General features: G+C 27.1%; 1 protein-coding gene and 1 long non-coding RNA gene across 2 annotated transcripts; both read left to right on the forward strand.

The window, feature by feature from the left end:
• Nucleotides 1–4,127: 4,127 nt before the first annotated feature.
• Nucleotides 4,128–6,169, forward strand: LOC116405012. Its single transcript, XR_004218068.1, has 2 exons — nucleotides 4,128–4,714; nucleotides 5,160–6,169. It is a non-coding gene; the product is annotated as an uncharacterized LOC116405012 (long non-coding RNA).
• A 12,526-nt stretch (nucleotides 6,170–18,695) lies between these two features.
• LOC101219028 (NADP-dependent D-sorbitol-6-phosphate dehydrogenase) lies at nucleotides 18,696–24,634 on the forward strand. The gene is made up of 6 exons (XM_011660260.2): nucleotides 18,696–19,012; nucleotides 22,216–22,310; nucleotides 22,437–22,554; nucleotides 22,659–22,791; nucleotides 22,938–23,157; nucleotides 24,252–24,634. Exons 1-6 carry the CDS (start codon nucleotides 18,880–18,882, stop codon nucleotides 24,483–24,485), a joined length of 933 nt encoding a protein of 310 aa, XP_011658562.1. The 5' UTR covers nucleotides 18,696–18,879; the 3' UTR covers nucleotides 24,486–24,634.
• The last annotated feature ends 3,020 nt before the right edge of the window (nucleotides 24,635–27,654 follow it).

Here is a 27,654-nt window from a genome sequence, read left to right on the forward strand (position 1 = left end):
TTGTGTGGTCTTTGAGCCTGGGCTTTTTCATAGCCCAACCTATTGAAGCCCACTTCAACAACTTGGAATTAGTAGGGATAAGGGGGTAATCATCACCAGGTCGTAGTCCGTTTTTCTTTCTTGTTAAATTGACTCCAACTCATTGCAGTCTTGTTTACTAAAGTCTTAAATCAACCTCAACCATCAATAAAATAAATAAGGGTTAGTCGACTTTTATCTGATTGGTTTAACACTTAAAAATACTTTTTAAAAATTTTCGATTTAAATCTTTCTAAAATCGATCCCGACCGACACATCTCATTTTCCTAGTCGAAATGACATAAGATGAGATAAAAACTATGAACCATTATACTTCTACGACAAAGAATCTGTATCATATACCGATACTTTAAGATACTTATCAGATATCTTCAGGAAGATAAACATTAATCTCGATAATATTTTTCAACACAAAATTAAACCACCTTTTCAAAATGCATATTCCTTCAAATATAACTAAATCGACAAAAATAAATAAAAGACTAGATTTTAGAATTATTTAATCGTCATCGTTACTGTAGAGTAAGAAATTTCGCCCAATTAAATTCTGCCACATCATCCCACCAAATATTCGATAATTATATTTTATTAAATTTTAATAGTTAAGTTTACTCAATCCAACTCAATTCAAGCTCAACAAGCAGATGGACCCAAGCCCAATAAAACAAATGGGCTCAAATCCAAGTCCAAACCCAATAAGGCAAATGAGTCCAAATCTAAGTCCAACAGGCAAATGAGTCCAAATCTAAGCCCAACAGGCAAATTGGTCAAAGTCCAAGCCCAACAAGCAAATGGGCCAAAGCCCACCTAAAGCCCACAAATTTTCTCTATAAATAGAGACCTTTGTCATTCATAATTTTTCTGAAAAATTGAAGATTCAAACTTCTATAAAGCTCTGAAGACGTGCAAGTTTTTATCAACTTTGAGATCATCATTTTCTGAAAGATTGAAGACTTGGAAGATCAAACTTTCCTTGAATTCCAGAAGATTGAAGCTCAAAATAGACTTGCAACTACAACATCCTAAAGACCGAAGATCAAGAAATTCTAAGTTTTTAACTTGTATTCGAGAGATAACATCAAAGGAGTAAATACTATAGATTATATTCACAATATGCATCTATATATATACACGTGCACTAATCTCGAAAGGGGGCATTTGTTGAGCAAGAAATTTCGACCAATTAAATTCTGCCACATCATCACAACAAATATTCGATAATTATATTTTATTGAATTTTAATAGTTATGTTTACTCAATCCAATCCAATTCAAGCTCAACAAGCAGATGGACCCAAACCCAATAAAGCAAATGGACCCAAGTCCAAATCCAAACCCAATAAGACAAATGAGTCCAAGTCTAAGCCCAACAGACAAATTGGTCAAAGTCCAAGCCCAACAAGCAAATGAGCCAAAGCCCACCTAAAGCCCACAAAATTTCTCTATAAACAGAGACATTTGTCATTCATTTGAGGAGGTCTCTTGTTGAAGGAAGAATAGAAGCTCTGAAGTACTGCAACTCTGAAAAATCGAAGATTCAAACTTCTATAAAGCTTTTAAGACGTGCAAGTTTTTATCAACTTCGAGATCATCATCTTCTGAATGATTGAAGACTTGGAAGATCAAACTTTCATTGAATTCCAGAATATTGAAGCTCAAATAGACTTGCAACTACAACATCCTAAAGACCGAAGATCAAGAAATTCTAAGTTTTTAACTTGTATTCGAGAGAAAGCATCAAATGAGTAAATACTAGAGATTATATTCACAATATGCATCTATATACAAATTTCAATTCTACGAAATACATTTCTTCGAAATCTTGTGTGAACAGTTACATTTGAGTCTTAGCAAACTAGTGTAAATATGTATCTTGAATATATTCAACCATTTAACGACTGATCTTTCATTTATCTTTATACTTTTCTCCTAATCTTCTTCTTCTCTTTGATGAATTTGTGCCTCTTTTCTATTGTGTTCTATGGATTATTATACTTCCACAATTTTTATGTTAATTTTTAGTTGTGTTTGTATTGTATTTTGTATACTATTGTCATTAATTTGACATTTTATCACAAAAACAATTGTTCGCACGAAATTTCTGGAGAAATTTAGTTTGTGGAGTTGAACTTAAGTTGATGTTGTATTTTTTGTTGATTTGATGTGATGTGGTTCGATTTCTAGAATTTGATTTTCTGATTCTCTCTTGAGTGGATGCTTACGCTTGATTTGAGGAAGGAGAGCACGTGGTGTTCTTGAAATTGGGGTTTTGGAATAAAGTTTGTAATTTTCAAAGAAGCTTCAATCTTCTAGGAAAGTTGGAGCCTTTGGAAAAATATTTGTAAGTTGGAGTCTTGGAAGAAAGCTTGTATCTTCAATCTTCAAGAGTGGTCGGCTTCAGAAGTTATGGAGTCTTCTAGCTCTTAGGAGAACTCTTTTTTTTTTTTATAAAATTCTTTGGTGGGTGTTATGGGCTCGAGTCTGATTGGTCCATGAATCTCAATCATATGAATTTGAGGCACATTTGGGCTCAATTAAGCTTATTTTGGACACAATTGAACTTAGCCAAAGTAAATAATATTTAGGGATATTTGCAAACTTAGTAAGTAGATTTAAAATAAATAAGTATATAACAACATTTTAAATTTTTTGTAAATATAGCATTGTCAAATTATATTAATGATACAAGTCTATCACCGATAGAGTATGTTGTAAATATTGGTCTACCACTGATAGATCATACGAGTCTACCAACGATACAAGTCTAGCTATCATCGATTTTTTTACTGTATTTGCAAATATTTTTAAAATATTGTTATATCCTTAATTATTCCATCAATTACAGTTACCCTAATATTTAATTGAATCAAAATAATTAACTTGATTGACCAATTTATGTTTTTAATTTTAATTTAGAACACATGTCAATTTTTTAATTAATCTCAAATTTAATTTAGTAAATGATATAGCAATTTGTGATGGGTCTAAAAATCTCCTATTCACCCTCAATATGTTACGAAAATCTTAGAAAGATTTAAAATATATATTATGAAAATCTTAGAAAGATTTAAAATGCAACATTGTGAGAATGTGTCCATCATAGACTCACGAAGATGTGTATAAGCTCACACATCTGTTTTGTTGTTGATATAGTGATTGAGCAGAGATATCAATCAAATCTAGGACAAACTCATTTTGGAAAGATAGTCAAACTATCATAACTTTTGGGAAAGATCCCAAATATCATTATAAGACAAAGCACATAGATATGACGCACAAAATTAGAAAATTTATTGCATAAAATGTATAGTAGTTGTGCCTCCACTCTAGTATAATATATATTCATGGTTGTCTAATGTGACTTTAACACTTCTATTTATGAATTTCATGAAGCCAGTGGGCTGATTTTAAATTGCTAGGATGATCAACCTGCTGGGGAAGGTAACATTAATCTTGTTTTGTTTACATTTGAACTACTCAAATTTCTATCACATAAAAATTATCATTCATGAACATAATAAAGTGGGTTTTAAAGATGTAGAAAATGACTTTTGTTTAGTATTTGATTGAACGAAAAATTTTGGGGGTAAAGTTCTTTCTTGTAATATTTTTTTACTTTGGTTTTAATTTTTTTTGTGTGAAGAATGCTCCTCCTTCCTTGTTCTCAATTTTTATCTACATCATGTTTTTGTTTTCCTTAGTATTTGAACATTTTTGTATTCGTAGCAACCTAACTTTGTTGTTTCTCTTAGTTTGGTTGTGATTTGAGTATTTTATATTTGGGGTTCAGGAAAAGCAGTATTTGTTGAAGGAATTCCCCGTGAACTGGTTTCTTGTAAGAAGTATTGTAAAGTTTTGAAGGGTGGGTTGTGGTAATGGAAGCACCGTTATTCCAATCTTGCGGTAACCTCCAACGTATTCTACTTTCCTCTGCTTTACTTCTTAGTCATGTTCCTCAATTTTGTTTGTTTGTTTTTTTTTTTTTAGAAATTTAGTTGATAAATACTGTTTGTGTTTGCTTTGTGCTTGCTTATATGAGATATTATTAAAAAAATCTTATCGTTGAAATTAATTCAAAAGTAGAGAAAAATTAGTGTCAACTGGATGAGTCTTTTAGAACAGAAGAATAAAAAGGCAAATGTTATTGAATGGGCTATTAAAGCTTCCACATTTTCTATCTTGCTCTTTACATTTTACTGTTTAGGTTAGCTTTCATATTCTATAAAAAAAAATATAGAAACAAATGTGGAACTGTGAAGAGTACATTTGAGAACTGTTATAGGACTGGACTTTTTGGTGTTTTCAAATATGAATATACAATGTCTTATATTATGGTATAAGCGTGTTTTCAGATTTTTCCCCCATTCTACTTCTCAGATAATCTCCCCCCCTCCTTTCCACTGCCATTTTCTTCTCCTTTCTCTTCAAATGCTTTCATTTTACCCACAATATGAATGTATTTAACCAAAGTTTCATTTTTCTATTGTTTGTACTTGTATAGTAATATGTGGTTGTGACATTGCTTTCTTTTTTTTCCTACTTCTTTTGTATTACTCTATTTTACAACAAGCTAATTTTAAAGGTGTCAAGTGTATTTTGATTTTGGGGAAGAATTCAGATGACAAAAGCATTAAGAAGTCGATCGTCGGTCTGGAAAGTTAGTGATAAACATCCAGGTTGATTGTTACAATATAAATCTCTTATTTGTTAATGTCTTTTCCTTATCTTATCCATCCTCTTTCAACATATCTTGCTAATTTCATAAGCTAACATTGATTGCGATAGACTATAATGCTAGTGATTCAGATTCAGATGAATTGACTCGTGATTCTTAACCACACCAGTGTTGTTGATTTCTCTATGTCATGTCAAAACAACCACTTGTATCTCCTCCACGACATGTCGTTTTAGAAATTTAATTAACTTGTAATTCTTTGACTTTATGTGTGGCATCAATTATTCTTTCTTGCACATGTGAGAGTAAAGCATGCATAGTTTATTGTTTGTAGTCATTCCTTCTGTCATCAATATTTTTGCTTATGCTGATTTTTTTTTTGCAGTAATTTATGTGTTCTTTGGGTTTTATGATTTAATTGTTATGTTGTTTTCCTGAATTTATAGGTTGGATATGCTTCAGCTGAGACTTTTTAGTTCAATAGAGAATCATACAACATTTTAGTTTGAGGTATATCTTTTCTGTTAAATTTTTCATGTAGGATTTTGGTTTTTTTTTTCGATGCAGATGGTCGTATCAGGTACGATTTTCTCAAATAATTCCCGGATTTTTATTTTTCGCTCATTAACTTGTTTAGTTTGTTACTGAATTCTACCTTCCAATTCTACCAATAATATTCAACCAGGTATTTATTTGGATTAAACTTGCTCTGAGATAAAATTTCTATGGCTGGGCTGGGATGCAGGGGGAGGAATTCATTAGGTTGTTATTAGCAAATACCACTATTTGTTGGGCTGGGATGCATATTGTTGCTTAAAAACTCTTTCTTAACTCAACAAATTTTATCAATGCTTTTAACTCATTCCTCCATTTGTTCATGGAATTATGTAATGATGATTTGATGTAAATCCTTACTAATTAAGAATCTTGGCTACAATCTTCTTGGCTTGACATTCAGCTAAGTTCAAGTTAATTGTGAAATCTTCATTTCTTTCATTTAGAGTTCTCTTGGCAAATCGTTAGTTTAGTTGATATGTTTGTTTGCTACCATTCATTATTGTAGTTTTTCACCATTCTTCACTTGTGAATTGTTTGGTAGAAAGTTTTGTGAGATAATCCTTCGTGGAATGAGTAGGTGATTGTTAGGACAGTTCTTATGCAATTTTTGTATGCATAAGCAACCTTCTTCTCCCCTTCCCCCATGATTCTTTTCAATTCTGAAAACCTGGGGTAGCTTCTATGTTTTCTTTCCTCTTCCAATGATTACTCTTTTATGTTTTCTTTCATCATCGTCCCATGTTTACTCCTCTATGTTTTCTTTCCTCTTTCCATGTATACTCTTGTGTCTTCTCGTGACTATATTTCTATATCTATACCTTTTGTTCTTCTTTTATCACAACTTTTTGGTGAACTTTTCACCTTCCTTGAAAACACATTTGAATCCTAAGTCATATTTTAAAAAAAATGAAGCGAGTTGTACTCTCTTGTCCTATAATGGATGCTTATATTCATGTTGTCTTTGTAGGCTCAACTGGAATCGACAAATTCATGAGTTTACTTTCAAAGAACATTTTCAGAGACGAACATTCTCGGTTGGTCGTTTATGTTTTAGCAGAAAATCTTGTTATATGTATTATGATGCTATTTAAAATATTTTTTGATTAAGGGCTAGGATTCCGTACTTGTAAATTGTTGGAAGTTGATTGGAAATGTACGAATATTATAAATTGTAGTATAGCGTATATATATTAAAGTGTCGGCTATTTTTTTTTATATGAGTGTCAATATTATAAATTCAAAATTGTCATTGTCGGCTACATTATTGTTATTCAAATGGTTTGTGTAATGGCGGAGTGGCAAAGAGAATAGAAAAAAATTGTAGTAATCAAGTAATTTGCAACAGGAAAAACATGTCGTAATATATGAATTTGTGACAGTTATTAATTGTTGTGAATACCAAAACAATGACAGTTTTTTTTTACAAAATTAATTGTCACGATTGTCCTATCTTTGACAGAAAAAAAATGTCGTCAATAGCAAAATAATGACATTTCTTTAAAAAAAACTGTCGCGATTGACATATCAGTGACATTTAAAACATGTCACAATAAACGAATTCGCGACATTTATTTAACTGTCGTTAATACATAAATGATGATAGTTATTTATTGTCATAAAAAAAAATATGACAGTTATTTGATGTCGTAGAATGCTAACTAACGACATTTATTTTATGTCATGAAATAAGTTATTGCGACAGTTTTTGAAAACTGTCATGGAAGGACTTTCCATGACTCCCGCTTCTATGACTGAAAATAACTATCACGGATTTTGTTCGCGACAGTAAATAACTGTCGTCGTAGACCATTTTTCTACTAGTGATGAAATAAGTAGTTTGCGAAATAATTGATTTTTTTAGACACGTGAAGTGATTGTATGGCCATAATTCTTATGTTCTTTTCTTCTTCGTTTTTCAATTCATTTTGACCCTAAAATTGGAAAATACAATAATCCAAAAGAGAAATGCAACTAACCAAAACATAATAATATTTGGGGTAGATATAGATGTAGATGGGGCCGGTAACACAAATTTTATAGGCACGTGAGAAATGGTTGCGTGGACATCCTTGTTTTGTTTCTTTTGATTTTGTCCATTACTCAAAACATGCCCATACAAAAATCATCAAATTTATATGGTAACTTCAAACAAAACATTTCAAAACCTCCTCCTCATTATTATTATTATTGATATTCCAAAAATGATTTGAAGGATTTGGAGAAGAAAAATGGTGGTGGTTGTTGCCTCTTGTGCTAAGTGCAATCAACCACGTCTCTCCTACATTCACTTTTATGTTCTATCTCTTCACTTCTAACACAATGCTTCATCTATCAACAATTCCAAATTACTCTCAATCTCCTGTCTCTAAATTTGTTCTATGTTATTTGTATTCACTTATATTTCACATTCTTATTCATATCAATTCTTATAATTATTCTTTACATTATTACAAACTTGCAATACAACAACACTCGAAATCAAGAAAAAACGATATGAAAGGTGTGAAATGTGTTGTTAAAAATTTAAAAATGTATAATTTTGGCCGGAAAAAATGCTAATGTTCGATATACATATTTCTATATACAATTTTTTCGTCGTTAATTAACGACGTAACTTAAGTGTCATTAAAAAAAATCCAAATAAAAAAACTCTTCTAATTTTCCAAAAAATGTCTCGTTTCCTTCGTACGCTACATAACCTTCGCAAACATCTCTATTTGCCATCATCTTGCACCGCCCTCTTCCTCCGTCTGGTGCTTCCTTGTTCCCTCCTTTGTCCAGTTTTGCTTGCGGTGAACGCTCCTCCGTTCAATGCTTCCTTCGTCCAATGTTTGAATCATTCCCTCCTCCATTCTTCCCTTTGTAGGGGTGTTCATTCAGTGCTTTGTCCGATGATTTGTTGCAATGCTCATTCGATGCTTCCTTGTTCCCTTCTACCAGTTTTAATAACTGTAAGTGTTTGAGGTTTTGGCTTGATTGGTCTCTGCTTAACTTTTTTATTTATTATTATTTAAGTCATTTACTATATGAATTTCGTGGACTAGGATCTTTGGAGTTGTTTCTTTGTTTATTTGGTAGATATGCTTGATTTTTCTTGTTGTGTGAAATAATAACTAGTTTTTTTAATTTTGTTGTTTACAAATTATTCTTTAAAGTTTTGTTGGTAGTTTGGTCAACTAAGGTACGTAGATAAATACTATACAATGTTAAAATGTTAGCTAAAATTAGTATTATTTTTAAATTAAAAAAACTAGTTATTTTAAAAATTTTAGCCATTTTGGATAAGCTTTTTGGCCATAAATAATCCTTTCTTCTTCATCATGAGGGGCACAAGAACAAATTAAAAAGAAAGTCACACACAACCTCCACATCCTCTCATTTTCATCCAAACCTCTAATCTTCATACTCACTGCTTCTCTTAACCATCATCTCTTTTTAAAAAAAATAAAAGATGTATAATATCCCTTTTATTTTCTCTTCTAACAAATCACATAAAATATATGTATTATGCAGTAGTATATATGTAAGAATTTAAAAAATATATTGATTGGGTACATAATTTGTGTATATAGTGAAATATAAATGCATAAAGAAAAAATCACAAAACATGAAAAAAAAAATATGCATGCATTATTGAATATATGCAATAGTATATATGTAACAAATCATAAAACATAAATAAATTATTCAATAGCATATATGTAAGAAATAAAAAAAAAATACTGAATGGATATATAATCTTTGTATATATTGACAATAAGAAAAAATCGCAGAACATGAAAAAAGATATATGTACGTATTATTGAATATATGCAGTAGTATATATGTGAAAAATCACAAACCATAGATTTATTATTCAATGGTATAACATAGTATATAAGAATGACAAGACATTTAATAAAAAATTCATGTCGAACATGATAGGAAGATGAACTGAATAATAAAAAACTAAACAAAATAGAAGAAACATGATCAGAATATATGTTATGGAATGGAAGAAGAACAATTTATTTTTTTAAGGAAAAAAATATATACTACGAAAGGGAAGGAGAAAGAATATACGAAATGAAAAATGACTGTAAAAAAGGACCAACCGTATATTTTGTAGCAAATCGAAGGGGAAGAAGAAAGCAATTTTTTGAAATTCAAATCGGAGAAGAAAGCCGATGCCGAAATTGATGATTGAGAGAAAAAAAACTTTTGGTTTGGGCATGAAATTGAAAATAATTATTTTGTAGTATAACTAAAAATACTATTACGATAATAATTTATATCATATTTAAATTATTGCAAAGCTAATAAATATTCAATTAATAAATACAAACATATATGCATTAATAATTAAAAAAGTTACCATTGATATAATAAACGTGTTATTTGATAATTAAGAGAAGTATTGTTTAAATTTTTTTTAAATCATTATTATTATATAATTATATAAATGTTAAAATTACTCTAAAATAGTACGATTTTTTAGTTAAGATAATAATGGAAGGAAAAGAAGATGATTTATCTAAATCTTTCTTAGTTATTAGTTTGAAGCAAAGGAAAAGTAGTGAATGGTGTATTCGATGTAGGGGTTGTAGGTCGAGGAAAGAGATGGTACGAAAGTAGTGAATGGTCTATTCGATGTAGGGGCTGTAGGTCGAGGAAAGAGATGGTACGCTCCTTGGACGTGGGAACAAATTAAAAAGGTCCACACATGCAATGTCACATGCATATACATATTTAGGTACTCCTTAAGATTTAGTACACAATGTCACATGGATCTACGTCTACCCACCAGCTTTGTACAGAGAGGGAAAAAGAAAACAAACAGATTTAGTGACGTATAGAAAAATATCAAAAAAGCATATGGTATCACCTTGATCAGAAGCACCATAATGTGGCCAATCATTTTCCACTCCCTCAAGAATGCTTTACATATACACTTTAGGGTAATTATTATTAGATAATTAGTATATTTTATTTAGTTTAATTGTTAATTTAAATTAATTATTGTTTCATTTTGCACACTTCTCTAACACATGTGCTAGTTTAGTTTGTTTGATTGTTTCTTTGAAGTTCGTCCTCTATCTAACAAACAAACAAACAGGGTCCTTCTAAATTGCATTTGTGTTTTCCATTCTTTGATCCTCGACTTCATTTATACCATAATGAAAATTTAACTTTTTGTTAAAAGTATAAAATGAAAGTAACGTGAAGATGTATACGAAATAGACTGAAACATGTATGTAGATATATATGAATTATATAGGATTTTATTGTATTGGAGAGAGTGTGTGAATTATTTAAGAAAAGTGACAAAAGTGATATGTTTTGGTGGGGCTTGAGTTGGGTATGAATAATGAAGAAAATAGGTTGCATTATCATAAAAAAAGGGAAATGAGGAGGATGAGATAGTACATTAAAAATTCTATGGTTGGACTACTATTTTTGCTTAATTAAGTATATTGCTATTCTCTACCGCCTAGCTTTGTCACGTGGGTATCCTTCACATAGTAAATAAGGATCACCTTTAACATACTAACACGATGATTTAGATGTCGTAAGATTGGTGTAGTCATCTATTTTTATCCTACACATATATATCTTTTTTTTAATACTAATATTAGTAATAATTGCTAAATTATTTATTTATTTACTTTAAAAAGAAGTAAAAAAAATTAATAATAACATAATATCTTATAATATTTCATTTTTATCATTTTAGAAAACAAAAATAAATCAATTTGTTTTTTAAAAATCTTTTAATATTATATTTGTACTATTTTAGGAAAAAAGAAATGAATTTGTTTTAAATAAAATCTTCTAATATCAATTATGACTTACTTAAATCATTTTTAATCTTTTAATATTATATTTGTACTATTTTAGGAAAAAAGAAATGAATTTGTTTTAAATAAAATCTTCTAATATCAATTATGACTTACTTAAATCATTTTAGGAAAAAAGAAAATTAATTTTAAATAAAAGTATTTTAATTTTCATTTGATGTATTAATTTATTTTTCACAAAGTCTCAAAATATCTCATTTAATTTATTTTAGGAAAATGGAAAATTTGTTTTATTAATATAATATCAAATTTTGATTTTATTCTTATTATTTTTTCCTAATTTGTGGTACACTCAGGATCTATAAATAGGAACCATTGTCATTTGAAAAAAAAATGGAGGAGAGGAGTTTCTTAAACAAAGAATTCTTTGGAGGAGAATTTCTTACAAAAATTCTTTGAAGAAAGTTTCTTAGAGAAATCTTTTTAAAAAGAGTGCTTAGAAAAAGTTTTTAGAGGGAATCTCTGCAAAAAAAAAAACTTCGCAAAATGTGCGTTTCTATTATTCTTTTCATTACCCTATTGTCTCTATATTTTTTTTTAAATTTTATCTTAAGCAAATTAAACTTCATTGTTAACCAAACTTAGTTGGAGGTTGCATTTGGTAGAGATTTAATCCCAATGATCCGCACTAATTTCTTTGGGATTCGAATTCTTATTTTTCTTTTTTTCTCTTGTTAAAAGATAAAGAGAAAGAAAAGAAAATGTAGGAAAATTTTAGTATTTTTGTACTATTTTTTTTTTTTCTTTTATCATCATTTAAAAAAAAATCTTTAGTCTTTTTCTTCTCTTTAAACAAAATAGGGAGAGAGAAAATGACATAAGACAAATGTGCTCTTTTTATTTATCCGTATTTTATTACCCTTTTTAATCTCAACTCTTAATCTTTATCTTTTTCTCTAAAATATAGAGATAAAGAACATGAAGAAAATTTTATCATTATTATTATCATCACCACCATTTATTATTATATTATATTACTGTTAGGGTTCTTCTTCTTTTTACTTGTTTTTCTTCTTCTACTTATTCTTATTATTATTATTTCTTTCTTTGTTCATTCTTTTTTTTTTTTCGTTTTTTTCCTTTTTTTTTTTATTGCTATTATGTTTCCTTTCTTTTACCATTCACATTGCTATATCATAATTATTGTTATATTCACTTAAATGTAACTCTTTGTATTTAAATTTTTTAATGTTTTGAAATCCTTCCAATTTAAAATTCTTTATGTTTTAAAGACTTTTTTTATAAAAAAAAATCATTTAGCAAATTTGTCTCTAATGCTATAAATGTTTTATGTTTTTTTTCAAAACCTTCAAAATTTAACATATGATTTCATAAGATTTCCTAAACCAATCTTTTCTAAAAAAAATCCTACGATGGAATCTAGAACTTCCTGGAAATCCGTTATTTCTAGATTCTTGAGGTGAGGGATCAATACCTTTGGAAGTCCGAAATTTGATCCCAAGAAAAAATGAATTTAATCAATGTTTTAAAAAAAAATCCTTTATTCAAAGACTAGCCTATGATAGATTTTGAGAAATTGTAATAATTTCTCATTTTCTTAAGGTGAGAAACTTTCCTTCAATACGTAGTCTTAATTAATGGAATATTATTCCACTTATTTTATGAGATCATTGCTTCAAATATTGGAGTAATGAGGGGTGAAATAAGACATTGGTTTAAAAATAAATTTAAAAAATATTTCCAATTCAAGATTTGAACTTTGGCCACCGTTTATTTAAATGGGTGTCATGGGGTGCTAATACCTTCCCCACACACAAATGACTCCCGGACTCAACTCAATTTTTTCGCAGACTATTTTTTTAAATTGTTTATTTTATTTCGATGTCCAATCACACCGTAAAAAAGATTGGTGGCGACTCCTATTTTATTTTAAAACTAGCTCTGAAAAGTGACTTTTAGTTAATGGTTTATTTTAAACTAGATCTGAAAATAATATACAAATAATATTAGAAGAAAGAAAAATAATTAGAACATCCAATCAAAAGGACAATATGATTCAATCAATCTCTTCAAAAGAAAACAAGCCACGATGTGACATTTCATACTTCATATTTAATAAAACAATTAACCAAAAGTCACTTTTAAGATCAAATTGCATTTTAAAATGGTCAACTTAAAATAGTGGAAAATTATTAAAAATGAAAAAATTGGCTGTAAATAATATATATCTTCTCAACCAAATTAAAAGGGCTAAGTTTGTGAAGAATCTTTCACTTTTTCTTCTATGTTTTTCATAAATTCGCATACCACCCTTCATTGAGTGGTTGGTGTGACTTTTCGAGTGAAATATTAAGTAACTCAATACATTAAATATTGATGGAATGCGATTCTTCAAAAGATGCATCTATTCGAGGTAGAGATGTGTTACACTAGTGTATTGATTTTTCAATGTATACACTTCACTAATTCATAACCCTGTATTCGTCTTAAAGCACGAGAAAGCCAATTCGAGAAACTAGAGGTCCAACAAAGAGACTCATCCAAGGAAAAAGCATACTTAGCAAGGGAATGAATTGAACTTTGGTCGAAATTTGGAGAACTAGATTTCATGTGATATTATACCAACTCATCTCATGTGAAATTTATTTCAAAATTTTTATTTTAAGTCGACACATGAGTACATGAAAAACCTTTTATATTTCCTTTATTTTTAATTTTAAACATATAAATGTGACGAAAAACAATCTAATATCATTCCCAATCAATAACGTGAATGAGATAAAGATCATAAAACTTGTTTTCTTTTTTTTAAAAAAATCATTTTATTTAAAGCAGCTAAATACTTAAAAATAAATGCCACAAAAGTATATTTTATATAATTAACAACTATCAAATTTTAAAATTTATAAATAATATCATGATAGAATTTGGTAAAGCTTGCAGTAGAATTTGCTAATGTTTAAAATTTTCTCCAAAAACATTAGTCAAGAGGGCAATGGGACATAACTTAACCAAAAGTTTTCAATATTTTAAATGAAACAACCTTAACTTCTTTCTTTTCTTCTAATTATTAAGAAATACAATGGTAAACTCAACAAGTTTGAAAACTAGAATATTTTAATTAATAATTTCAAAGAGTATAATATTTATTCAATTTTTTTCTTAATTTAATATGTTGAGTTTGTGGTCTACTACCTTTGTTTAATCATTTTAAATTTAGTTTGATTTTAAATATATATTCTTCGATCTCGAGTGTGTGGTGTGAAAAAAAGAAAGATGTTATTTGGAGAAGAAAAGAGTAAGAGACAAATTGTGAAGTTCGTGTACTCCTGAAGATGAAGTTTTTCTGATCATTGATTAGAAGTGAAATTTGAGATTATCAAGTGATACGTGATTAATTGCACAGTAATATCTAATTAAGGGAAGAGTTTTCTTCGTTGTTTCTATGACAGATACTAGTGAATGTTGTACTCATTCATTTGTCAGAAAAAATGTGCTGAAAATATGTTTAGATGTCTATACTAATGGTCATAAGTTTGAAACCATAAATTATAGCACGATGTGTTATTGAACTAGGTCAACAATGTTAGATATTCCAATTGTTATTTCTCTTTATTGCTCCCTAAGTTATTTCGTCAGTTAATTAACTGCTAGAAGTTTTTTTTTTTTTTTGTTAATTAGTTTATTTTTTTCATAATACATATAATTAAAAGCCAGCTATGTCAAAATCATAATAATAAATAGATTTAAATATTACTTTATTCTTATTCTTTTGACTTTTTTTTTTTAAATATATAATTTTGTTGTTGGTCCTATGCTTTTTAAAATATTGATTCATTTTTCTTCTTATACTTCCACAATTTCTATTTTGCTCATTGGACTATTATTTTTTATTCTTAAACTTTAAAAATTCAAGACCCTTTTATTTTTCTAAAAATAATATAAAAATGAAAACTAAACAACGAAATTAGTTATATATTTTTTTTAAAAAATATAATGACCAACATAAATGAAAGAATTAAAAATATATATATAGAGTTTGAAAGCAATATTTAATTTTAAGAAATAAAATATTTATGGTAGTTAAATAAGTGAAGTATTGTGTACTAATTAATTAAGTAGTCAAATCTAAAAAGATAAATTTGTGTTAGAAAAAAGTAGCCTATATTCTCTAGAATGGTTGGAGGGAGTAAATCAATCTAATCAATTTTGAAAGGTGGGAGTAGTTTGTCCATTTTTTGTTTTCATTTTTAAAAGTAGTACATTGTTTAAATATGTTAACCCCTCTATTTTTCTAAAATTGAGAAATATAATAATCGAAATAGGGAATGCAACTAACTAAAGCATAATAATATTTGGGGTAGATGTAGATGTAGATGTAGATGTAGATGTAGATGGGGCCGGTAACACAAATTTTATAGGCACGTGAGAAATGGTTGCATGGGCATCCTTGTTCTGTTTCTTTTGATTTTGTCCATTACTCAAAACATGGCCATACAAAAATCATCAAATTTATATGGTAACTTCAAACAAAACATTTCAAAACCTCCTCCTCATTATTATTATTATTGACATTCCAAAAATGATTTGAAGGATTTGGAGAAGAAAAATGGTGGTGGTTGTTGCCTCTTGTGCCAAGTGCAATCAACCACGTCTCTCCTACATTCACTTTTATGTTCTATCTCTCCATTTCTAACACAATACTTTATCTATCAACAATTCCAAATTACTCTCAATCTCCTGTCTCTAAATTTGTTGCATGTTATTTGTATTCACTTATATTTCTCACATTCTTATTCATATTCATGTTCATTCTTATAATTATTCTCTACGTTATTACAAACTTGGAATACAATAACACTCGAAATCAAGAAAACACGAGATGAAAGGAGCAAAATGTATTGTTAAAAATTAAAAAATGTATAATTTTGACAGAAAAAAATACTAATGTTGGATTGGATTTACATATTTCTTGATACAATTTCTGCATCGTTAATTAACGATGTAATTTAAGTGTCATTAAAAAAAATTCACTTTTCAGATCTGTCCACAAAATTGCTTTTTAAAATGATCAACTTAAAATAGTGAATAATTATTAAAAATGAAAAAACTGACTGTAAATAATATAAAAGTAAAATGATTTCATCATTCGAGAAAAAAAAAAGACCGTAAGAAAAATTTTAGATTTTATCAATGATAGACAATAATCTATATTGGATACTAATAGAAGTCAATGTCTATCATTGTCAGAATCTAAAACTATGTTATATATTTTAAATATTTTAGTTTATTTTGTTATAGTTTATATTAAATGAATCATTAAAATACCTCGTTATCAAACGTTATTATTATTATTATATGATAAAAATGTTGATTATGCTTTTCTTGAAGAATCTTTTATTTAAAAATTGTAGTTCAAGAAACTTATTAACAAAATAGGTAGTTTTAAAAGTATTTAGAGATTTACTGTAGTGAGGAGGATGAGGCTTCAACGCACGTCCTAATTGTGGAAAAAAATGATTGGTCGATGGTAGCCTATCAAGAAGTGATTGTTGGCGATGGTTGTTAAAACAATGGTTATTAGACGAAGGTTGCTGGTATCAAGTCGTTGAAAAATAGCTGTTGAAGATGGTAGTCAGAGGTGGCTGACAACGGTTGTCGAGAAATGATCGTTGAAGGTTGGCCAGCGACCATTTTCTGAAAACGGTTATTGAAAGTAGTTTGACGTCAGTTGTTGAAATGGGGTTTGTCAAAAATTGATTGATGGTGATGCTAGAAAATGTTGACATATGGTTGAAGGAAATTTTATTTTAAAAAGAAATAAACAAAAGGGAACCGAAGCTAATACATACATATATACCCTAAGAAATAAACTATAACCGTAGGCACCTTTGTAGTGCATGAACACTTGTAGTTTAGGATAAAAAAAATTTATTATGATAATAAAAACAAATGGTCCATTTCAATCTATAAAAGATATGCCTAAGTAATTTAATTAAAAATAACAAAAAGTAGAAATATAAAAAAAGTTAAAAAGAAAGAACGCCTAGATTGGACGACTTATCAAGAATCAGACCGATAAGCACAATCAAATAAAAATTAATTCATTGGTTTTGTTTAGTTTATTAGGATGTGTTCGGGGAGGGAAAATGTTAGGGGAGAAAGGGTTATCGTCATATAACTCTTTCCCGGTTTGGGGAAGGGTTATGATAACTTTTCTCCCATTTTTTCAATCCTTTCTTATTCCTTACCTAATCCTTCTTTATTCCTTCCTCAATACTTAGGTATAATTAATCAATTTAGGTTTAAATATTATTTAATTTATTTTTTTTATTTTATAATTTCTATACCGGCGAGTTTTTGTTAATTTTAATCTTTTTATTTTAAAAACACTTATTTTAAATTATGAATTTAATTACATTAATTTAAAATTTTAATTTTTTTTTTTTACTCTTGAATTAATTTATTGTGATTACGCCGCTTGACTCTCATTTTCTTTTTGTTCGTGTATTACAAAACCTAGGATGATTTAGTAAATTAAATTTACGAAATTTTTGTATTGGGTTTATAATATGAATTTTATTATGTAAAAAGGGTTGAAAATAGATGTCATATTTAAAGAAATTATTACAAATTGTTTTACGAAAACTATGACAATTTGGTAAATTAAATATACGAAATTTGTGTATTGGATTTAGAATATAAATTTTTTTCAAAAAAATTAATAATTTAATCGTCTAACCATTTCGTAAAAAGTGTTGAAGATGGATGTTGTATTTCAAGAAATCAGTGCAAATTGTTTTATGAAAACTATAGTGATTTTGTCAATTAAATATATAAATTTATGTATTAGAGTTAGAATATGAATTATTAAAAATAATAATAAATTTTTTGCTCGTACATTGTGTTCCAATGAAAATGGTTGTCATATTTGGTTTAAATCAATGGTTAAATATATGCAACATGTGAATTGCATTTAGAATATCAACTAAAAAAACAAAAATATAATATGAATTTAAAAAAAATTAACAATTTAATGGCAAGTAACGATTACTTAAAAAATGTTTAAAATGAACATCGTCTTTGAAGAAATAACTGAAAATTATTTTACGAAAACTAAGATGATTTGGTAAATTAAATATATATAATTTATATATTGGAGTTAGAATACGAATTTTTTTAAAAAAAATTATTGACACTAAGTGCTTGCATAAAAAACGTTGAAAATGCACATCGTATTTAAGAAAACTCATTTAACTTGTTTTATAAAAATATAACAATTTAGTAAATTAAATAGACGAATTTAGAATATAAATTTAAATAATAATAATAATAATAATAAATAATTTTCATAATCTTTTCCACGTAATCCTTCTTCCAAACAAATATTATCATAACACTACCGTTAATAAACCTTCCCCAAACATATTTATTATAACACTAGAATTATCATAATCCTTTTTCCTATAACTCTTTCCCTCTCCCAAATGCACATGAACGTAATTAACTATTTCGATAATTATTATTTTTTAGAAACACGTTTGGATAATCTTCTTTATAAAAGCATTGGTTTAGTTATTTATATTGATCACTGACTTTTCTCTCAGCTGATTTAATAAAAGTAAAAGTACATTTGATTAAAATTGAATGAGAATCGAAATATCCAGATAAAAACAATGGTGTTTTAACAATTTCTTTCTTTTATGAGTGGGGACGCTCAAGAGACTATAAAATGTGAGGTTGGGAGTAGGTTGAAGTGTATAGCAGTTAGAAGGTGAAAGAAGGATTTGTAGGAAAGAAAGCAAAGAAAATGGCAATAACTCTAAACAATGGCTTCCAAATGCCAGTGATGGGGCTTGGAGTTTGGCGTATGGAGAAGCACAAAATCAAAGACCTCATTCTTAATGCCATTCAACTTGGTTATCGCCATTTTGATTGCGCCGGTAACCTTCTTTCTCCTTTTTTTCTTTCGATAAAACATAATAATCGAAATGCTCTCTACATAGATATCTCTAATCAGATTTATGAATTTCTTTCTCTTAATTATATTATGTGAATGCATGTTGACTTACATTTTATGTTGATGTTAAATTTAACTATGAATGGAAATTTATACATGTAGATGAAATTTTAAAATTATGGTTATATGGTTTTTTTTTTCCTTTTGTTAATTTGAGAGTGATTTGTTATTTTTTTAAAAGATAATTAAATTTAAGTTCGGGTGGAATTTGATAATAATATGACTTGGTTTATATTAGGGTTTTAGTTATTAATTCTAGATTGATTAGTGTTTTAGATAATTATGTTTTGTTTAATAAAAATTAACTTTAAAAAAAAAAAAATTGCTTCCACTAGTTTTGAAGAGTAAGAGACCATTCCAAAATAATTAAGTTAATTTATTTTTAATTTTTAACGAGTAGTTGCATCGTTGTTTTATGTAAGAAGAGTTGAGTTCTTTAAATATGTTTTCAAGAGTTATTCATTTTAGTTTATTTATTTTTCTTTTTTCAAAAATTAGCTTGGTTTTTAAAAACATTGATATAAAATAGATAACAAAACAAGAAATTTAGAAGAGAAATGAAAGTAGTTTCTAAAGATTAATTTTCAAAAACTAAAATAATTACAAAAGTGAGACCTCAATACATACTAATAGAAAAACAAGTTTTGAAAATATATGTACATCCAAAATCTAATTAATTTTAGTTTTTGGTTTTTAAAAATGAAGTAAATAAATATCCCTTCAATCCTATAAAACAAATAGTTTTTAAAAAGTTATCACATTTTTTTATGATTTGGTTAGGAATTCCCTAGCTTTCTAAAAAATATTTTAAATAATAAAACCCTAAAAGTAATTTTAAATATAACAAAACCTTCTAATTAACTTTCTTTATTTTGCCATATATGTAAAGATCTTTTTGTGTACGCTTTTCAGATTTAGAAAGAATTTTACTTTTGCACCTTTTATTTTATTCTCCAGATGTCAACACACATCAGATATTTAAATAAAGTATTCAACATATTTTCCAAAATTAGTAAACTTTCTTCAAAACCATTTTCTTTTCTCCTCATCAAAAGTATACACACATATATATATAACTGCTTTTAGGAAATATATAGGAACCTTTTTAAAAAATAATATTTCAAATTTATTTAATAGGAAAAGATATTTGAAAAATTAATATATATATATATATATATAAATATAGAAAAAATAAAAAATAAATTAATTTAATAAAGAAATATATTTTTAGAATTTGAATGTTTAATATATATAGGAAAAGATATGTATAATTTCGATTGAGTAATAATTAAATTAAATTAGAAAAATGAATTTAATAAGAAAAATTAAAAATTGAGATATTTAAATATAAATAAATAAATAAATAATTTAATAAAAAAATATATTTTTAGAATTTGAATGTTTAATATACATGGAAAAAGTATCTTTTCGATTAAGTAATAATTAAATTAAATTAGAAAAATGGAAAATTGAGATATTTAAATATAAATAAAGAAAAAAAATAATTTAATAAAGAAATATATTCTTAGAATTTGAATGTTTAATATATATATATAATGAGAAAAAATGAAATATGCAGACCCACGTATATAAATAATTAGAAAATAAAAAAATATGGGGTCAGTATAGTATATATATAAAAAAAGGAAAAATAGAAGAGGCGGAGTCCACTTCAAATCACTTATTTTTTAAAATAGTTGTGCAACAACCTATTTTTGAAATATGTTTCAAATTTTACATTATTTTTAAAAAAGATTCGATTTTTTGGAACATACCTCCAAAATAGGTTATATATCAAAACAAAAATAGGTGTCCGTCCACGACTTCCAAACCCCACAATTTTCAATTTTTTCTTATTATATATATATTATGTTGGATCACAATTCATTATTTTTTTATTATTTATATATATTATGCGTAGGTGGTACGTATTTTTGTTTTTCTCCTATTTTATATATATATTAATTTTTCAAATATCTTTTTCTATTAAATTAATTTTTCTTTTTTCTTTATATATATATATATATATATATATATATATATATATATATATTAATTTTTCAAATTCTAAAAATATCTTTATTTATTAAATTATTTTTTTCTTTTTTCTTATATATATATATATATATATATATATATATTAAATATTTAAATCTTCCGTTTTTCTTATTAAATTCATCTTTTCTAATTTAATTAATTATTTTTAATTAAAATTAATATTTTTTCAATTTTTAATTAAAAAACACATATATTAAAAAATATGATATTAAAAAATTAAAATAAATAATAATAATTGAAAAAAGTTGAAACCTACCCTAAGAAAAATAATAATAACAATAATTTTTAATAAAAATTAATAGTTAAGTTTTTTAAATTATTTCATAATTTTATTTTTTTTTCTTTGGCCATAAACATCAAATTTTTTTATTCAATAGTTTAAAGGGAAAAAAAAATTCAATGCTTTAAATTTTGATCTTTTTTTTTCTTTAAATTTCAAACCTTCAAATAATAGGGTAATTGTAATGGATGACCTTTTGAGGAATAATAATCAAGAATTATAGCAACATTTAAAAAAATTGCAAATATAACAAAACTATCGTTGATAGACTTATATCAGTGTATAGACTCGTATGAGCTATCACTAATATACCAAATTTACAACATGGTCTATCGGTGATAGACTTCTATCATGGATACAATTTGACAAATTTTACTATATTTTGTAAATTTTTTAATATGTTGCTATATACTTAATTATTTCGAATTTAATTGGTGAATTTACAACTATTCTAAAATAATAATAACTAGAAGGCGATAACAGGAGAAAAGCCCAACAAAAACAAACATTGGCATTTCTTTATCTACACACTAACAAAGGGTCCTTTTCATATATTTTATATATCTATTAGATTGTAATAGGTTTAGTGGCATTAGGACATGTGAGGAAAACGATAAAAGAACTTTGAGAGTTATTTAGCTAAGATAAAAGAAAAAAATTGACCAATAAAATATTATGGAGAGATGAAAAGGAAATAAGAAAGAAAAACAGGTAAATGTGTTAGTTGAGATTGATTTTTAAAATCAAGTTGAGATGTGATTTTTGATTGACTATCGTGGTGGGTGCAGCTGATTATAAGAGTGAGGCTGAAGTAGGGGACGCATTAGCAGAAGCTTTAGAGAGTGGAGTTGTGAAGAGGGAAGAACTTTTCATTACCTCAAAGGTGACTTTTCTTTTCTTTTAAATCTAGAATTCTACTTAAAGATGACTTGACTGTATTTAAATTTTACATGAGGATTTTATATATTATAAAGTCCAAAATTAAAGGGTAAAGTTAAATATGTGACAGCTATGGAACTCAGACCATGGACATGTTGTTGAGGCTTGCAAGGACAGCCTAAAGAAGCTTCGACTACAATATTTGGATCTTTATTTGGTGCACTTCCCAATTGCCATAAAGCATACAGGTCTTTATTTCTTCAATATGAAAAGATATATTACAGCAAATTTATTCCTATATATATTTTTATCAATTCACACACAAAATTTCAATTGCAAACCAATTACGAAGGAGTTGGGAATACTAGAAGTGAGAAGGATGAGGATGGAGTATTGGACATCGATACAACGATATCTTTAGAAACCACTTGGCATGCCATGGAAGATCTTGTTTCTGCTGATTTAGTTCGCAGCATCGGTATCAGGTATTATTAGATACATATGTCGAACACTTGTTTATATAATTGATGTGGTATTATTGTTAGACAAATTGTTCACAATAGGTATTTAATATTAGGAATATATAAGATATATACACTAAAGTTTGTGTACAACAAAATGTTGCATGCAGCAACTATGACATATTTTTGACAAGAGATTGTTTGGCATATTCAAAAGTGAAGCCTGCAGTGAACCAAATAGAAACACATCCATACTTTCAAAGAGAATCTCTTGTTAAATTTTGTCAAAAGCATGGGATTTGCGTCACAGCTCATACTCCTTTAGGTGGTGCTGCCGCAAATACTCAACGTTTTGGTACACTTTCTTGTCTTGAAGATCCTGTTGTTGAAGTAAGTTTTTTTGTTTCTTCTCTCTTATATAAATATATTTGTTTCTCCTCATCTATTTTTTTTTTATTGTTTAGTTTTAGTTTTTCTATTTTCGTTATAGGTTTTATACTTTTGTTTCTATGAATTTAAAAGTCATTTTTTATTGAAATATTTTAAGTAACAACAATAATCGATTACTACAAGTGGATATATTTCCACAATTCATAAGAAAAATATTATTTTCCCCCTTTTTTCTCCGTAAAATAGAGACATAGATCTAAGTCTTGTTTAAACTAATTTTATATACGGTTATTTTCAAATATAAAAAAATAAATCAAAATATATTTCATTTCAAAACACTTAATTGACTTTTATTAGTATCTATTAGTAATATTGAATAGATATTATTAATAGAAGTTTTTTTTAGTGTTTATCATTTATGAAATATGAAAATTTACTATATTTTATAAATATTTTGAGTAATTTTGTCATTTACAATAAATCTATAAGAAATTTAAAATTAAATATCTAAAAGTATAAGAATCAAAATCGTATTTTACCTGAACTTTCAAATTAAAAACGTACATGACTTTAATTAAGATTAAATAAGGTATATACTTTCTTGAATTTGGAGGTAATTAGTATGTAAATGTGATCTCGTTGTGAAATTAAAACAAACACAATTTAAAAAAGACCTAGAATTTAAAGTAGAAGTTGTAACACTTTGTCTAATCCTAAGCTCAATGCAATGAAAAAGAAAGCTTACAATGAAAAGCAATACAACTAATCAAAGTCTATAAGTAGAAATTGTTTTTATTTTCTTTCATATGGATTGCTCCAAGAAGCTGATTTCACATTGAAAAAACAACCCTTAAATACTTGTATAATTAAGCTGTATATATAAATGAGTCAATAATAGTATTCGGATAGAAAAATAGAACCTATCCTAAATAGTCAAAGGATGGTTGAACTCAAAACGGATAGAGATATCACAAACAAACAACTTTTTTTAAAAAAATCAACGAAACCACGTAGATTCTTGAAACAACTAAAAAATTCGTTAACAAAACTTGTAATCTAACCGTAATTTTATATCGGTCGTTTGTGGTTGTTAGGAACTCGCTGAGAAATATGGGAGGAGCCCTGCTCAAATTGTGCTAAGGTGGGGAATTCAAAGGAACAGTACGGTTATACCAAAGACTTCAAAGTTGAATAGATTGGAAGAGAATTTGCAAGTTTTTGATTTTGAGCTTAAAGAGGAAGATATGGATCTCATCAAAAGCATTGACAAGAAATATAGAACCAATCTCACACCTGCAAGGTCTTGGGGCATTGATTTATATGCTTAACCGCCTTATATAATAGTTCATTAGTGTGTGTTTTGGATCGTTTTCGATATAAAATATACTCTTCATCGTAAATTTAACTTATGCTTAATTAAAATAAAAATGTTTGTATTTGATTATACTTTCTTAGTAGTGTTTTCATAAACGAGCAAGTTTGTTTGTTATGTAAGAAAGATTGAAGCATTTCTAAAAATAATAATGATTAATATTTCTTTTTTCTTTTATAATAATCATTTTTAAAAAAATCTTTAATGAACATATTTATCATTTAGAAAAACAAATCAATTTATTTTTTTAAAAAATATGATAATATCATATTTATCTTTATTTCTACACAATTTTAGAAAAAACGAAATTAATTTATTTTAAATAAAATCCCAAATAAGTTATTAAAATGAAAAATTAATTTATTTTTCACAAAATTTCAAAATATCTCATTTAATTTATTTTATTCACGTAATATCAAATTTTGATTTTATTCTTATTAATTTTTTATAATTTGTAGTACTGGTCCGTAAATAGGAGTCTTTATTATTTGAAAAAGGGGAACAAATTATCTTTGAAAAGAAAAATTGTTTAGAAAGTTTATAGACAAAAAATTTTATTGGAAGAAAATTTTTGGGTTTTTCTTATTCATTTCATTATCTTATTGGTTTTTTTTTTCTCGTTATCATATTTACTTAATATTATGTTGAAATAAATTCAGTTAGAAATTACATTTTGTAGGGATTACTCTAAACAATAAGCAGCCCAATAATTTTATTTGAGATTTGAATTCTTATTTTAAAAAAAATAGAGAGAAAAAAGAAAAAAGAAAAAGCAGAAGAAAACAGAGAGAAAAACTTTAAGTCTTTTTCTTCTTTCTGAAAATAGAAAAAAAGAAAGGGACATAAGATTTTTTTTTTTAATTTTTGTATTATTGTTATTTCATAACTTTGTTTCACGTGTTGATGCTTATTTTCTTCTCTCTAAAATATAGAGAGAAGGATTGAAGAATAGATAATATTTTGTAGTTATTACTTTTTCTTTAAAATACTTATTATTATTATTATTACTTTTTTATATTACCTTTTCTTTTCTCTTTTAACTTCTTTTTATTATTATTAGTATAATTTTATTGTTATTATTATTAGTCTTATTAAAGGTGGCAGCAAGCCTGTTCTTTTTTTTATTATTATAATTTGATCTTAAATTTATGAAGGCATTTTTTACATTTTACATTGAATTTATCTTAACAATATTATCATATTATTTTATATTAATTACAACATTTTATCCATCTTAAAAAAACTCTGACGATGGAATTAGAAATATCTGAGACCGTTATTTTTAAATTTTCGAAATGAGGGGATTGGAGAGTTTAAAATCGATCTTCAATACTTTTTTAAAAAAGATAAAATATTATCTTATTTGCTTAATTTGTTGTGTGATATATTTGATTCTATATTGTGCATTATTTATTTTCTATTCGAGGTAATTTTGAAGTTTTTCTTAATTTTTTTTTTATTCATTTAGAATTTTTTGCTTTAAAACTACAGTTTTTCTCATGTTTTTTTTTAAATTTAAAATATAAATTTTATATTTCATCAGACTTCTTAATTAATTTTTTTTAAAAAAATCTACTATTGAATCTAGACTTTCCAAATTTTGAGATTTGATTTCAAGAAGAAATAAATTTAATCAATCGTTAGAAAAAATATTTATTCGAATACTAGTCTATAATAGATTTTAAGAAAATGTAATAATTTCTTATTTTCTTAAGGTGGAAAATTTTACTCAATATATAGTCTAATTATTGAAATATTATTTATCTTATTTTACGAGATCATTGTTTCACATATTGGAGTAACGATAGAGTAAAATAAGACACTAGTTTTAAAAATAAATTAAAAAATATTATCAATTCAATAATTGAAATTTAGCCACTATTTTTTAAAATTTGTGTCGTGGAGTGCTACTATCTTTCTCATACACAAATAATTCTTTTATGGATGTAAATCATTCCGCATAGTCTCGGACAGGTAACGATAAAACTCATCTTTAAAAAGGAAAAAACAAAACTAACTTTACAATCCGTAAAGAATCAATTCAATACAACTGTACCTTAGAATCAATTTTAAAAGATAAGTAATCTAAAGAAAAAGTTAAAAATAAGTTGGTTCTCATACTTTTTTTAAATTATTTTTTAAAGAAAAGAACAAGATTTAAAAGCACTAAATTTAAGATATGAAGGAAATTTTGGTACTCCCTCAGCCTCAATTGAACTTATCTCAAAGTAGCCTAAGGAACTCTTTTTTATTTCCTTTTTTCTTGCTTTTTGTCTAGAAGAAGATGCACATATATCTGTTACACAAAACCTAACCCGAACAAATCCCGGTGGTGTTTGATCCATGGGTTTATAAATCGAGGACATGACATTCAAAGCCAAACTTATGTTTGAACACTATGAATAAAATTCCTCGAATTAAGATTTTAAATCCATGAGTTTGGAATATGTTTATTTTTTATTTATTGAATGTCATATGTTCTAGAAATTTTTTTATTTCAACCTCTCATCAATGACCATTGATGATCGTTGGCAACAAATGTTAGCCAACTTCATGATCAACACAACGATGATCGATCGACGGTCACAACAACCGATCGTCTTAGCTGTTGACTCCAGATCATCTTGATTGTCAGCTTCGGATTGTCTTGACCGTCGATTATCAATCGTCTTGATTGTCGATGACCAATCATCTTGATCGCTAGTGACCTACAACTTTAGATGTTACTGTTGTGGGGGTGAATATATTTTTTGATGACAACCAATCTTTATTGTTAATTATCAATGTCATGCCTATTAACAAACGATTATAGTGATGGTCAAAATGATTAATAGCCATGACCCTTGACGATTGATTGTCATGATGGTCGACAATCAACCAATCCTCTTAAAATTGACGATCGTTGACTGTTTTCACCAAGACTTCCTACAACTATTTTCCATGGAATTGAATAGTAAACACTACTCAAGCCCATGGATTACATTTTCTTTTTCTAATTCAATCTAGAAAATTCATCGACCAACTCCAAACACCACGCCTAGTGACCATTGTCGGTCGACCACTATGTGTCATGTCTGACAATTTCGCCGACGAACTTTCGACCACCAACTTTTACAACTGCTGCG

Source organism: Cucumis sativus, chromosome 7 (genome assembly GCF_000004075.3).
Source record: "Cucumis sativus cultivar 9930 chromosome 7, Cucumber_9930_V3, whole genome shotgun sequence".
NCBI lineage: Eukaryota > Viridiplantae > Streptophyta > Magnoliopsida > Cucurbitales > Cucurbitaceae > Cucumis > Cucumis sativus.

Bases quoted from the DNA above. Each gene is read 5' to 3' on its own strand.
- LOC101219028 (XM_011660260.2), top strand. From the start codon at position 18,880: ATGGCAATAACTCTAAACAATGGCTTCCAAATGCCAGTGATGGGGCTT. The intron at 22,792-22,937 runs GTATTATTAGAT...TGTTGCATGCAG, and splicing joins GTTCGCAGCATCGGTATCAG to CAACTATGACATATTTTTGA. The intron at 23,158-24,251 runs GTAAGTTTTTTT...TGTGGTTGTTAG, and splicing joins TTGAAGATCCTGTTGTTGAA to GAACTCGCTGAGAAATATGG.